The sequence below is a fragment of the Cygnus atratus genome, chromosome 13, assembly GCF_013377495.2.
Source record: "Cygnus atratus isolate AKBS03 ecotype Queensland, Australia chromosome 13, CAtr_DNAZoo_HiC_assembly, whole genome shotgun sequence".
Lineage (NCBI taxonomy): Eukaryota > Metazoa > Chordata > Aves > Anseriformes > Anatidae > Cygnus > Cygnus atratus.
Genome location: NC_066374.1, coordinates 11061196 through 11076080, shown reverse-complemented (window position 1 = coordinate 11076080; position 14885 = coordinate 11061196). Strand labels below are relative to the sequence as shown.

The following is a 14885-nucleotide window of genomic DNA, read 5'->3' as shown; positions in this document are numbered from 1 at the left end:
AAATAACCACCAGGCTGGGCAGGAGGGGCAGAGCCCGGCCCCAGCAATACTCCAGCATCGCCCTTTGCTGGTCTGTCCCCCGAGTGCTGAGCCTGCGTGGGCAAAGCCCTGTGCAGCAGTCACGGCTTTTGTGCGTTGTGTCTCCATCCCGCTGTGCGTGTTTGTGCTCGGCTCCTCTGCTGGCTCCGGCCACACGTAGAGCTCTGGGATCGTGCTTCTGTGGTGGGAAATTGCTTGTTTCTGGTAAATCATTGCCATGCACCTTTCCCTCTGGGCTTTATTTTCTCATGGCTTTGTGTAAATTGGAATTGGTGCTGGCAATGGGAAAAAACACTGTTTTGGCTCAGACTCCAAACAGTAAATAAAGAAACCAGCAAGATGACCAGAGGTTTTACTAAGATCTGTAGAACAGATGAAGGGGACACTGCTCACAGGTTTTCTGGGTCTTATGGTTTTCTGAACAAAAATGTGACTTTCATAATTCATAACGAGTAAGAACACATAAAAAGGTAGCTGGCTATATGAGATGCATGTGTGAGGGACTGAGGTGCTGGAAAATTTTGTTTCTGAACATAAGAGGAAAAAATATGTTTGTAAAATATGTTTTTTATGTCCAAACAGAAGTGGTTGTGACAGTGTCCGGAGTGCAGTGAGAGCCTCTCTGCCCTCTGCTTTTAAACTCGGTGCATCCCCTGTCCTGCAGCAAACCCAGCCCTTTTCTAAGACGCAGCTGTGGGACTCACGCACGCAGGACATTGCTACAGCAAATTGTATAACTAGATGCAAAAGAGAGTTGGACACTTGTACGAAAAGAGACTGCAGCATCAGTGCAACGACAAGTGCATTTAGCCTCCGGGTTCCGCCGGGGGTGCGCGCTGAGGATGGGGAGGTGCTGACCCCAAACCTCTCACGCTGCCTTTCAGGTGCTTGCGCCCGAGGCCGTCTCCATCCCCATGAGCATCGGCTCTGATGCAGCCCCTGGTGATGCAGGAATGGCCTTACGTCCTCCCACCATGTCCTGAGTGGCACGGCGCGGCCCCGGCGCGGCACAGCGGCGCTGCCCACCCGCTGCCTCAGGTAAGCAGGGTCTGGCAGCCCTCCTGCGCGGCGGCTGCGCGGGGCTGGGGAGCACGCCGGGACCTCGGCTCCTGCTGGGGGGGAAAGCTCTTAGCTCCAGCCCCTCGTCGCCTCCCGCTTAATGAGGACGTTAGCTCTCCTCGAGCGTTTTGGCTGTAAAGTGTTTCCCGAAGTAGAGCACGGGAGACAACCCGCAGAGCTGGGTTTCAAGCTGCCTTCAGAATAAAGAACACGAGGCTGCCGTCAACAGCTCTTACTTATCTGGCTGGGTTTGCTTTTTCCTGGAAATGTGGAGGAATGTCAGCTTTTGCTGAAAGGTATGGTTCTAATCTTTCTGGTTGCGGAGAAGAGCTCAGAACGAAGGCCTTGGTGAAAGCCAAGGCTGAGATGCTGTAAGGCAGAGGAGCCTGTCCTCCTTCTGGGCTGGTTTTCTCGAGGAACGGAGGGTGCTCACACTACTGGTCTCCCCTCTCTTCCCTGAGCGTTTCTGCACAGGCTGCTCACCTACACTGGGCAGAGAGCGGAAGGCTCTGGAAGTCCTGGCTATGTGGCAGGACAGGGCAGAGGAGAGACGGTCCCACCTGGAGGGTGGGAACACACTTGTCTGGGGTCGTATCCACTCGAGGATTCCCCCATCCCTGCCTGAGCCTGGCTTTCTGCCCCATGGGCACCGGTGTGTTCAGGACACATTAACAGCGAGGCTGCAGGGGTCTCTGCGCCTCCTTCGTGCAGGTGTAGGTGCTGCCATGGAGGAAACAACCTTCTTCTCATGTCCTTGCTTGTCCTGCTGCCGGCCCCACCTTGGCTGAGCCCCTCTGCACCCCTTGGGGCTGGGGGACTGGGACACGGAGGGGACGGGGTGGTGGGAGGGGAGGCTGGCACTGCCAGCCCCAGGGACACCAGCGGTCAGATGTGCAGGGAGGGAGAGGCAGGGAGACAGGGAGCTTTTCATTCCCTCCCGTAGGTGGAGGAGAGCATGGGAACAATGCTGGCCGGCAGCACTGTGGGGGACACGGGGAGCCAGCCCGGAGCCTGCTGGCAAAAACAAACTCTTTGCACCCAGTCCGGATGGGCAGGAGAAGCCGTGCTGGCACCAAGTGCCGGGCTGGGGCGAAGAGGGCACCTTTGGCTCCTTGGGGTCACGTCTCAAGGGCAGGTTTACCTCCAGGGAAGCCAAAGCTTGCTGGGACCTGTCCCTGGGTAAAGCCCATCCCTGACAGCCCACCCTGCAGGGCACCAGAGGCCGAGGGGCTCTGCAGCAGCGGCACCCCGGGGGTTAAGGCAGGTTGGAGGCCTCAGGAATGCTGCCGGACAAAGCTGGGATTGAGGCCGGGAGGAGGCACGGCCGCCCCCCTCCAGATTCCTGGGGGGTCAGTGCCGGGGGCAGACCCGAGCCCTGCTCACAGCAGCGCTTGCTGCCTGCCGGCCGGTGCTGCACAGCGGGCAGGAGGCGATGCCTGCTCCCCCGGCCGCTCCGAGCAGCCCTGCTGCACCAAGAACAGGCAGACCGGAGCCCGCGTGAGTGTGCTGGGCCTGAAAATAAACCTGTTGAGGGCAGAGGGGGTTGGATCCAGGTTGCCACCGCTGCAGCCATGGGGAAGGGATGGGCAGGGGATGCTCAGGGGGAAGGCGCTGCTCTTGCTCCCTGCTCGCTTGCAGGGGGGCAGGTGTTCAACGCCTGGCCCGTGCTTGGCCACCATCCCTGGCTCGTCTGCAGGTGATAGTCTGCGGGTTGTGGGCTTTTAGCATCGTCTTAAACGGGGTGGGGAAGACTGTTTTGTGCTGAGCCGTGCTGCAGCTCGATCCTCTCCTTGGCACCCCCGGGCACGGAGCGGAGGGCCGGGTGCTCCTGGGCAGTGCAGTGGGACTAACCTACTTTGGTGGCATGAGGAGGTGCGCACGTAGACTGTGGGGTTTTATTTATTTTCTCCTAAGTGCGAGCAGCAGTTTTAGCTTGAGTGATTCATTATTCATGGCCCCGAGATTCCTGTGAACTCTGTGGGCGATAGTTTTCTGTGTTTTCCTGATGCTCCTGGAGCGGCAGGGTGTGTGGGGGGCAGAGAACCGCCTGGCGTTAGATGTTTTTAGATGAAGAAGACTTAGCAGCACTCGGTGAGCTTTCGACTCCTCCCTGAGAACCAGCACGGGGTGAGCATTGTTTCACTTGCACGGCCAAATTCTGGGTCTGGGTTGCTCCTGCCTGCTGCTCCTCTGCGCTGCACCTGGGCCCTGCTGCCCTGCGCCTGTCCTGGGGTGCTCGGGCAGCCCGTGGGCAGGCAGCAAGCCGTGTCTGCTCCTTCCCTTCCCCAGCAAAGGGTGCCTGTTGCATGTACTGTTTAGAAAGTGCTAATGCAGTTAATCATGGTTGATTAATCACCTGGGGATAATTACCCCAAATGAGCTCTAATATCGAGGTAGCATTAGAGTAAAACACTGCCTCTTCCTCAGCCAAGCGCATCTCACTTGGCATCACAATGTGTTTGTGTGTTGTGCACCAGGCCACTCTTCTGGAGAGGAAATCCCCTCTTGCCCACCAGGTCCTATGTGAGATGCTAGTGTGCGTTGGTGTGGCCAGCTAGCACAATGCCTTTGCTGCCACTGCAAGAGGGAGCAAGTGTGATACAATGCAAGAGGCGTAGGACAGGATTCCCCGCCCACCAAGGGTTTATTACTCAGTGATTAGCACCCGTTTTTCCAGGCAGGGTCCCCTGGGGGTGTCGGGCTCAGCTGTTGGCTGTGCAGGGCTGAGCTGGAGGTGCTCACACTGCACAGGGACCGGCTCAGGTTTGGCTGCCGTCTGCTCCCCAGCCCTTCAGAGCATCCTTTGTGCCACTGCTGGTTCTGGGGAGGTGCGGAGGAGAAGCAGCATCTGCGGGGATCAGCTCAGATCTGCGGTGCAGGCAGAGAATAGCCTGGTGCTTCTGCAGGGGAGCAGGTGGCAGTCACAGAGCTGCGGGTGGCGTAGAGGAGGCTGGCAGGTCCCCTTGGTCACTAGGAACAGTGGAGCCTGCTGCGCCCACCTCCCTGGAGCAGCCAGCATCCCCCTGCAGAGCGGTGCAGCCCCTCGAGAGCTGAAAAGTCAGGGATGGTGATGGCAGAGGGGATGGGTGCCCCCTGGCACGGTGATGGTAGAGGGGACGTTGCACCCAGGCGGGTGCCTGAGCGCTGGCAGCTGGGCGCAGCGTTTCAGCTCTGTCTGTTTCTGCCCAGGTTAAAGGCTCTCAGGATGGCGCAGGACCTTCGTGTGTAAGCCCCCGGGCTCCCAGCAGTGTTGCTGGGCCCCAGAACCCTCTGGAGATGAATCTTTGTTGGAACGAGATCAAAAAGAAATCCCACAGCCTTCGGTAAGAGTCCCTGCCTGGAGCAAGCTCCTGGCCTGCCAGCCTCGTGGGCCGCGCATGCTCGTTGGAGGTTGCTGAGCTCGTCCCTGCGTTACCCACAGCGACCCTGGCTTTGTTTCTTCTCTTGTGCAAGGACTTCTGAGTCTTCTCCCTACACTGCATCCTCTCTAGGTCCACCCCTCCCTTCCTTCTCTCCCTCCCATCCTCATCCCTGCTCACTCTGCTGCTTTCTCCAGCCTCCCTGCTGCCACCTCCATGTCTTGCCTCTTTTCCCCCCACCTCTGTGCTTGCCCCTTTGCTGGGAGCCCTCTCCAGCTGAGCAGAGGAATGGGCTCTCCAGACCTTCTGAGGCTGCAGCTGCAGCGGTGGCAACATGACGGAGAGCTTAACTGGGGCATGTTAATTGTCTCTTGCCTCAACGCTGGCTCCTGGGTGGAAGCCACCCAGCCACGCAGACATGGAGCCAAGCCCCCCGTGCTACCCAGAGCACAGCCCAGACCAACCTGGGTGCACGCAGAGCGGCTCCATCCCTGCTGATGGCTGCGAGGTTTGGGGTGTTTGTGGAGCTCCGTCTGCCCAGCACCTCCCCGCCTGGTGCCACAGCATCTCGGCTGGCTGCGGGTTCCCCTGGTCCTGCCCCCCTGAGCACCCCCGTGCTGTCCCCGCTCTCGTGCCAGGGCTCGGCTGGAGGCCTTCTCCGACCACAGCGGGAAGCTGCAGGTGCCCCTGCAGGAGATCATCGACTGGCTGGGGCAGAAGGATGAGGAGCTGTCGGCGCAGCTGCCTCTGCGCGGGGACGTCCTGCTGGTGCAGCAGGAGAAGGAGACGCACGCGGTACGCTCCCCTGCGCCTTGCTTACGGTTGCTGTCCCTCGTCCTCACCGGCACCAGCCGCTTCCCGGAGCAGAAATCGCTGACCCGGCAGGCAGCACCACAGAGGCTGCAGCTGGAGGGCAGGAGAGGGCACCCCAACCCCAAACCCAACCCCAACCAGCTGTCCCTGGTGGCCACACTGCTTCGGGGCACCCTGCTGCTCCCCTCCTCGCTCCCCCAGCAGCCAGACCCACTGCTGAGCAGCTGCTGGCACAGCGGTGGTGTGGCCGTGCTCTCTGCGTCTCCACGCCATGCCAGGGGGAGCATCGTGGACAAGGCGGTTCCTCTTGCGCAGCCCTGGCCCAGCACGCCCTGTCCCCGTCTCGCTGTCTGGCCATCCCCACCCAGCAGAGCTGCAGCCCTGCTCTCTCCATGCTGGTGGCCATTCTGTCCCTGCACTGCAGAAATGTTTCTCTGTTAACTTCTCTCTGTGTTTCCAGTGAGGGTTGGGTACTTTTTCTCTGGCAATGTTTCCTTGATGTCACCGTGGGTGGTTCGTTTGGGCACTGGATGAGTAAATCACGGCAGCCCTCGGCGAAAGGGCAGCAGGATGTAATTCTGCAGCCCAGCCTGTCGTCTCCTCTCTGTGCTCTGTTCTCCTCTCCAGGCTTTCATGGAAGAAGTGAAGTCCCGGGGGCCATATATTTACTCTGTCCTGGAGTCAGCACAGGCTTTCCTTTCCCAGCATCCGTTTGAGGAACTGGAAGAGCCAAATTCAGAAATCAAAGGTCTGTTGAGTTCCCCTTTTCTTGTCCTCCCATGGCTCCTCCTGGGCTGGACTGGGGAGGATGGAGCAGAGGTGGTTGGTGTGGCACATCAGTGCTGGGCCTCTTGCCATAATGCACAGGGTTGTGCCCTGTCCTTGGGAAGAAGATGGGACCAGCGCAGAGCTGTGCTTCTGTCCCAGGCTCTCATTTTTGCTCTTTGCTTTGCCTTCGCAGATGTCTCTCCCCGGCACCGCATCCAGAACATCAGCCGCTTTGTCTGGAAGCAGGCGAACGTGGCCAGCGAGCTGTGGGAGAAGCTCACGGCCCGCTGCGTGGACCAGCACCGGCACATCGAGCGGACGCTGGAGCAGCTGCTGGAGATCAAAGGGGCCATGGAGGAGCTCAGCACGACGCTGGACCAGGCTGAAAGCGTGCGTGAGACCTGGGAGCCCATCGGGGACCTCTTCATCGACTCCTTGCCAGAGCACATCCAGTCGACCAAGGTACTTGTGGCTCCGAGGTTCCAGCCGGGGCAGCTCGGTGTGCAGGAGGGACGGGCAGCAGGGCACGGCCCACGGGAGCCTGTAGCAGAGGGACCACACCTGGGCACCGACATCCTTCTTGCTTCTTCTCCTTCTTCCCCTGCCCTGTGCCTGCTCCCCTGGGCATGGGACTGCAGCTCTTCAAGGACGAGCTCTCTCCCATGAAGGACGGGGTGAAAGTGGTCAATGACCTGGCACACCAGCTCGCCATCTCGGATGTCCACCTGTCCATGGAGAACTCCCGCACTCTGGAGCACATCAACACGCGCTGGAAGCAGCTGCAGGTGGGGAAGGGTCAGGGCCCTGCAAACACCCCGCAGGGAGGGGGATGCCGGGGAAATGCTGAACCTCAGGGACGATTTATTAAGGCTTGGCCAGGCAGGGACAGCACAGCTGGTGTTCCCGAAGGAGAAGAGCATCAGCTACGTGTGGGGAAGGTGGCTGGTAAATCTGTAGAGCAGGAAAAGTTGATGGGAGGAACAAAGGAAGCTGTCTGAGGAGAACTGGGGTCTACTGGGGGTGGTGGTGGTGGTCAGTACCAGCTGTGGTTGGGCTGATGTCTGAAAATACAGATACAGGTGAGCTGGAGATGTGGCCTGCGCTGCCAAAGCCCGTGGGGGGAGGAGGTGAGGACTGAGCTGTCTGGGCAATGCAAATCCAAGGCAGGCAAGGAAGGAGGCAGACCCGGGTGGCTGGGGCACCTCCGAGTCCATCCACAAGCCTTCCTGAAGGGGGCTGTGATCCAAAATGTTCGACGGGCTGCCATTGCGTTCTGCTGTCCCGTTCTGCAGGCCTCCATAAACGAACGCCTGAAGCAGCTCCAAGATGCCCACCGGGACTTCGGGCCGGGCTCCCAGCACTTCCTCTCCTGTACGTGACAGGTCCTCCCGGCCGCGCTGCCTGCGGGGCGCCTTCCCTCCCAAAAGCTAGGGAAGTGCCCGTGATGGTGCATGAGGCATAGGGACCGGGGCAGGAGGCATCTGCCAAGGCTAGCCTTGTGCTGCCTCACTGTACGGGACTTCTGTGCCTCCCCTGAGGGTGCAGAGCCGTGATGTTTGCAGCAGCACCTGGGTGACCCCGGGACTGGGTGGGTAAGACAAGAGATGGCAGGGAAAGGCAGTCCCCCAGATGCGGGGTTTGTTGGCCCTGGTGTCTCTGCAGACCTGGTCCTGCCATCTGAGAGGAGCGGCAGCATTTCCAGCTGCTGGAGCTGATAAGCTGCCCGTGGCGAGGGAAAACTGCTGAGGGACACCAAGGGCTTCTGTCCTCTGGATAACGAACACGGGGTGCTACAGGTATGGGAGGAGCGCCTGGTGTCGGCCTGACCTCTGCTCCTCTCCTTGCAGCCTCGGTCCAGGTGCCCTGGGAGCGAGCCATCTCCCCCAACAAAGTGCCGTACTACATCAAGTGAGTGTGCTGCCCTGCGCAGACGGGGCTTGGGCCTGCCGAGGTGCCTGATGGTGGGCACACAAGCTGGAAGGGATTCCCAGCCTGACTCGAGGTTTCTTTCCCTTCTCCTCCCAGCCACCAGGCCCAGACAACGTGCTGGGACCACCCCAAGATGACGGAGCTGTACCAGACGCTGGGTGAGGAGGCTGCCATAGAACCTCTTTTTGCTGCTTGGGGTGCAGCGTGAGACGCCCCCAGCCCCAAAAGGGGCATGAGGCCTCTGTACTTTCCCCCCAAAGGCAATGGGATCCAAACCCCAGCTGGGTCCTGCGTGCAGCCAGGCTTGTGCTGGTGTCTGGGGGCAGCAGCTGCTGCTTCCTGCCCTGCAGATAAGGATGTTCAGCTGCGGTTTTCTTCTTCTCTTTCTGTGTTATTGCAGCGGATTTGAACAACATCAAGTTCTCGGCGTATCGGACGGCTATGAAGCTGCGGCGGGTGCAAAAAGCCCTGCGATGTGAGTGTGGGAAGCATGTCCCTCCTGCTGGGTCTCCATGGGTAGAGGCATTAAGTGAACACAGCCTTTCATCAGCACATCAGAGGCAGGAGCCCACCAGGGAAGCGCTAGGAAGATGAGCCTGTGGCTGAAAAGCAGCAAATTCACTGGAGAGAAGTCTGCCTTTGGGTCAGGGTGGAACTGCTCGAGGGCAGGTGTGAGTCAAAGCGATCTGAGACCAAAGGGACCAGGCGCAGAGTTACAAACCTCGGGAGCAGACAGGAGGTCACCCAGCAGCAACGGGGGAGGCTGGAGGAGCTGTGAGAGTGACCCAGAGCAGAAACCAGGCAGGCTGGCAGGGGCAGGAGGGGATCCACTGCTTACAGAGGAGGAAGGGGACCTGTAAACTCAAATTCAGGGCAGCGAGTGCTAGGGAGGGATGTTGTGGAGCTGTATGCAGGCATGTGCTTTCCTCTCAGTGGACATGGTGACCCTGGCCACAGCCCTGGAAATCTTCAACGAGCACGACCTGCAGCCCAGCGACCGGGCGATGGACGTGGTGGAGGTGATCCACTGCCTGACCGCCCTCTACGAGAGGCTGGAGGAGGAGCGGGGCATCCTGGTGAACGTGCCGCTCTGCGTCGACATGAGCCTCAACTGGCTGCTCAACGTCTTCGACAGGTACCGGCCCCGGGATGCCGTGCTCGGGAGGAAACCTCAGTGCCCCGGCCACTCGGGATGGGGTGGCTGGCGCGGGCTTGCCTTGCTGAACCCCCACCAAAAAAAAACCCTGTGCCGTATCTCGCCTTGCAGCGGCCGCAGCGGGAAGATGAGGGCCCTCTCCTTCAAGACGGGCATTGCATGTCTGTGCGGGACGGAGGTCAAGGAGAAGTTCCAGTGTGAGTACCCCCGGGGCCCCGCACGGAGCGACCTGGGGAAGGCGGGAGTGCTTTTGTTTCCCAGCTTAGCCCTCCTTTGCCCGGCAGGATCAGAGAAGCAGCTTTCGTGTGGTGACTAATCTGCTTGCATTGCCACCCCTGCCTCCCTCCCCAAGCCTACGCCGCCTAAATTAGAAGGCATTTTTGCACAGTGACTGGTGCTGCGGGGGTCCTGTTTGCATGGCGCTGCGAGGAGCGGTGCGGCGAAGGCAAAGGGGCAGCAGCTGCTCAGTGCTTCTCAAGGAAAGCCCTGGGGGTGTGTGGCTGGGCAGTCGGGGTCAGACAAATTAAAGGAAGCCCCTTTTGCTGTGTTTTAAGCCACAGGATGCTGGGGGCGGGGGTGCTGATCACCCAGGGATAAAATAAGAGTGCTGTAACCATAACCTCTGGCTCGGGAAGGCTCTAAACTGCTGAATCTGGGAGCTGGAAGGACGCTGGTGATGGTTATTTAACCACAGCTCAGTGTTTTCCCCCTGGTTTAAGCTGCCCCCCGTGCTGCCGGCTGTGCCCAGGCACCAGCCGTGTGTCTGACGGGGCCGTCTCCCTGTCCGTCCCGCCGCAGACCTCTTCAGCCAAGTGGCGAACGCCGGGGGCCTGTGCGACCAGCGGCACCTGGGTGTCCTGCTCCACGAGGCCATCCAGGTCCCGCGCCAGCTGGGGGAGGTGGCGGCCTTCGGGGGCAGCAACGTGGAGCCCAGCATCCGCAGCTGCTTCCGATTCGTGAGTACCGCGGTGGCCCGGGCTGGCCCCTCCATGGGGACATGCTGGTGGTGAGGAACAAGTGTCCCGAGGCAGCTGGGTCCTGCTCTGAGCCTCTCCTCCTGCCCCTCCCTGTCCCAGAGCCACGGCAAGTCTGCCATCGAGGCGTCCCAGTTCCTGGAGTGGGCCAACCTGGAGCCGCAGTCCATGGTGTGGCTGGCCGTGCTGCACCGCGTCACCATGGCCGAGCAGGTGAAGCACCAGACCAAGTGCTCCGTCTGCCGGCAGTGCCCCATCAAGGGCTTCAGGTAGGGGACGTGGGGACTTCAGCCACCAGCACTGTGGGGTCAGTGGGGTGCGAGAGCCACATAAACCTCTCCGCCCCCTGCTGAGCTCCTTGCACACCAAGATGCAGCAGCTCTGCTGACTCTGGCTTCTCCCTCTGGCCTCCCGCTCTCTGCAGGTATCGGAGCCTGAAGCAGTTCAACGTGGATATCTGCCAGACCTGCTTCCTCACCGGGCGAGCCAGCAAGGGCAACAAGCTGCACTACCCCATCATGGAGTACTACACCCCGGTACGGGGCCGGGCGGCGCTTGGCTAGCAAGGGCAGTGGCCTCGCGATGCTGGGGCTGCTGCAGCCCCAAGGTGGCTGCCTTGCACGTATTTGTTCCCCTCTGTGTGCTGGGGGCTGTCGGTGTCCCCGCTGCTCTGGGGCTCGTGGTCACCAGGACATGTGGCATCCACCATGTGCCCAGCCTGGCTCATGCTGGTGGAGCAGCCGTGCGCCCCCCTCGCTTCCCCACTTGTCTCTGCTGACGGTGGGCTTGTGCCCAGCCTGAAGGGATCTTCACAGATCACAGGACGCCAGCCTGTGATCCCCGACTCTGCCAACCAGCACCTGGGCAATGGTTCTCTCTCTGCAGACCACCTCCAGCGAGAACATGCGGGACTTTGCCACCACGCTGAAGAACAAGTTTCGCTCCAAGCAGTACTTCAGCAAGCACCCGCAGAGAGGATACCTGCCCGTCCAGTCCGTGCTGGAGGCTGACTTCTCCGAGACGTGAGTGCCCCGGGCTGTGCCCACCGACCCTGCCCGAGGTGTGGGCTCCTCGGCTGGAAGCAGCATCTCCGGGGATGCTGCTTGGAGGCAGCGGGATGGAGGGTGTTGCCCGGGATGGAGGGCAGCTTGCTCGGGGCTGACGCGACACCGAGTCTTTGGAGGAGCAGATTTCAGCCTCCCTGCCAGCCCGGGGTGGGCAGGGCAGCCCCTCCAAGCCCTAGTTTCGGGTGAGGACTGCAAACCTTGCTGACCAGTGTGCATCTCTTGCAGCCCAGCCTCCTCCCCGATGCTGCCGCACGCTGACACCCACTCCCGGATCGAGCACTTTGCCAGCAGGTAGCGGCACCGGGCACCGCTGGTGGCCATGGGGCAGAGGGGTTTGGGGACAGGTGCTTCCCAGCACGCTGCACGGCAGCCAGAGCCTGCCATGGGGTCTTGCAGAGGTCTGGCAGTGCTGCTGCATTGAGGGTGCGCTGAGCAGACGTTCAAGGTGTCTCTGAATGTGTCTCAAGCCAGTTCTGTTTCCTCCAGGCTTGCAGAGATGGAAAACCAGAACTGTTCCTTCTTCAGCGACAGCCTGTCCCCTGATGATAGCCTGTGAGTTCTGCCTCCTTCCCCTGCTTCTGTGCAGCCAGGTTCCTGTGGCTCCATTCCCACCTACCCAGAGCACCCCTGCTTCCCCTCCCAGCCCTTGGAGCCTGAGGCTCCTGGGCACCCCCAGCTACCCGGGCTGCTGGAGCCACTTCTGAGCTCCACCACCTGGAACAGCCACGGTGAACTCCCGTACAAAACCACCTCCCTCCAGCCCCAAGGGCCCAGCAATCCCCATCCTGACGTTCTTCACTGCTGTGTTTCCTCCACCTGCTGCAACAGGGATGAGGACCAGTACCTGCTGCGCCACTCCAGCCCCATCACGGACCGAGAGCCCGCGGGCAGCCAGCAGGTCCCGGGAAGCCTGCCCATGGATGACAAGGGGGAGCTGGAGCGCATCCTGGCCCACCTGGAGGATGAAAACAGGTTGGGGCATGGGCAGCTCTCCAAGTGGGGGCTTGAGTCTGAGGGAAGGGGCTGGAGAAACCTGGCTTAGACCAGGGGCAGGGCTCAGGGTGGAGCCTGCTTTGGAGGCTGAGCCCTAAAGCCCACAGGGGAGCACTGGGCTCAGTGCTCCCCAAGGAAGGGAGAAGGCTCTGTTCCCCAGAATGTTGATTTCCCCGTCCCCAAAACATGTTGCCCAAGAACCCCTCTTGAACTGGCTCTGGTGAGCCCAGGGCACGGCTGACTGTCTCCTCCCTGAGCTCCTGTCGAATGGTGAAGGTGCAGCCCGGAGCACAGCTCAGCACAGCACAGGGTTTTTCTCTGCCTGCCCCTATTCTCAGCCTGTTCGGAAGCAGTTGTGTGCCTTTTGTCTGCCACCCAAATGAGGAGGAGCTGCAGGCAGGCCTCCCCGCAGTGCAGGGACAGTCAGAAGCTGCTCCTCGAGCTTCTCCTGTGGCAAAGCCTCCGGCAGAGCTTTGTCTCTGAGTCAGCCATCGGGCCAGTCTCCAGAAAGGAGACGGTGGTGCTGACCTGGGCTGTCCTGCAGGATCCTCCAGGGAGAGCTGAGGCGTTTGAAATGGCAGCACGATGAGGCCGTGGAGTCCCCGACTTTGGCCACAGGCTCCCCCGAGCTGGTGCAAGACCCCCGCAACGACGAGCTCCTGGCAGAAGCACGAATCCTCCGGCAGCACAAGAGCCGCCTGGAGACGCGCATGCAGATCCTGGAGGACCACAACAAGCAGCTGGAGTCCCAGCTGCACCGGCTCAGAGAGCTGCTGCTGCAGGTACGGAGCAAATAACGGGGGGGCCATCCGTGGGGCGGTGGCAGAAAGGGGTGGCCAGAAGGTGCAGGACAAGGACAGAGAGCCGTGACAAGCCCCCTCCTCTCTCCAGCCTCCGGCAGAGTCAGATGGCAACGGTTCAGCGGCATCTTCCCTGGCTTCATCCCCGCACCAGTCCGAAGGCAGCCAGGCAAAGGAGAAGGAGCACAACACCCCCGACACCGAAACCGCAGGTGAGGGTCGGATTGGGGCTGAGCTCCAGGATGGCAGCTCTGGGAGGCCGCCTGTCCCATAGGGCCCCCGGCTGGCGGGGTGCACGCGCCGCTCACCCCAGCCCCCTGCCCGCTGCAGATGAGGTGGAGGCCAAGACGCAAGAGGTCAGCGTGTGCCTGGAGGACATCATGGAGAAGCTGCGGAGCGCCTTCCCCAGCTCTCGAGGTACTCGAGCGAAATCCCCCTCTCTGGCCTCCTACTGCTCCCTCAGATGAGGTTTCCCGGCGGAGCCCTGCCCCGATCCCACCCTCCCCACGACGGCTGATCCCCCCCCAGCGCACACGGCCAAGAGCGCGGCGGTTGCAGTGCTGCAGGCACTGGCGAGGATGAGGAGGAGCTCTCCTACCTGCAAGGACAGGCGGCCAGAGCTGCGCAGAGGACAGAGCAGCTGAGTCCTGGAAGAGCTCCCTGCTGCGCAGACAGACCCGATGGCAGCAAGGCTGCAGCCACCACCTTGAGCCACCTCCACCCATGGCGGAGGCCCCGCTTATCCGGCAGAGCAGCAGCAGTGGTGTGAGCTCTCCTGGCTGCTTGTGGATGGCTCTTCCCGCAGGGACGGTGACCAGGGATGCTCTGTGACCGTGTGCTCAGTGCCATCCCTCGCCCATGTGTGCACCCAGGGAGATGTCACCCGGTGCTAGCACTAACCCGAGGCAGGGCAGAGCTGCCCCTGCCCACCCAGCCCCTCGCCCGCTTTCTGCCACCCCCGAGCAGTCCCCTTCTAACCAGCTGGCCCCAGGCGCTGTTCTGCTGACCTCTCCATCTCTCTTCCAGGTATGACCTCCCTTATCTAACACCTCCCGTAAGCCAGAGGCTTCTCCTAACCAGCTGCCTGGCTGCTTCCCCTCCTCCTCCTCTCCCCGCCATGCTCCCCGTGCTGCGGCAGGCTCCCTCGTTCAGGCAGGATGCTTGCCAGCTCCAGGAGATCTCAGGGGAACATTGGCCATGTGGGAGCGGGGCTGTGGGCTCCCCGGGGGCCGGCTGGGTTGCTCGGCCGCAGCATCCAGGCTTGGACTCGTTGGACTGCACGGAAAGGCTCAGAAGAAAGAGCTGACGTGGTGGAAGCTGTGTGTGTCCCCTGGCGCTCGCGCGGCGCAGAGCTCAGCATCCTGCTCCTCTACAGTTCTGCCCAGGGTCCTCCAGGTCGGTGGGCACTGAAATGCTCCTGCAGACACCAAACAGCCCCCTGGGGTTTAAAGGAACTCCTTCTAACAGCACCCAGCTGCCCGCCTTACGCATCGGACGCTGCTGCCCAGCACTGCGGCCAGCGGGGCACATGCTGCCGGGGGGAGAGGCTGCCAGGTTCGTGGGGTAGGGGCGAGTCCACACCAGAGCTTCAGCCCAGCTAGTAGCCTTATCTTGAGAGGATCTTTATAACAGAGCCTTATCGTTTAATTTGCATATATTTCTATATATTATATATATATTCTGTACTTAAATACTCTCACGGACTCACGCCATTAAACCCTAACACGAAGTGTAGTTGCACTTCCCACCCAGCGCAGCCCAGCTCCCTCTCCTGCGGGATCCTTCCCCCTTCCCCGCGCTGCCCTGGAGCAGGGCTGCTGCTGGTGGCGGTGGCTCCCGGTCCCTCAGGCTCCCTCGGGCTGGCTGTCTCAGGCTGCGTTATGTCGAGAAAGCTGCGGAGTCAGGTGCTGTGGGTGCCCCGGGGCACG

The 14885-nt window shown here is 61.1% G+C and overlaps 1 protein-coding gene across 1 annotated transcript; it reads left to right on the top strand.

The window, feature by feature from the left end:
* The first annotated feature begins 969 nt into the window (after positions 1-969).
* On the top strand, positions 970-13424 carry DRP2 (dystrophin related protein 2). The gene is made up of 22 exons (XM_050713347.1): positions 970-1077; positions 4288-4421; positions 5096-5252; positions 5898-6018; positions 6232-6500; positions 6677-6823; positions 7331-7409; positions 7886-7946; positions 8064-8125; positions 8368-8442; positions 8901-9102; positions 9235-9320; positions 9922-10079; positions 10200-10366; positions 10522-10633; positions 10983-11119; positions 11390-11455; positions 11651-11716; positions 11993-12136; positions 12702-12939; positions 13049-13175; positions 13288-13424. Exons 1-22 carry the CDS (start codon positions 970-972, stop codon positions 13422-13424), a joined length of 2853 nt encoding a protein of 950 aa, XP_050569304.1.
* The last annotated feature ends 1461 nt before the right edge of the window (positions 13425-14885 follow it).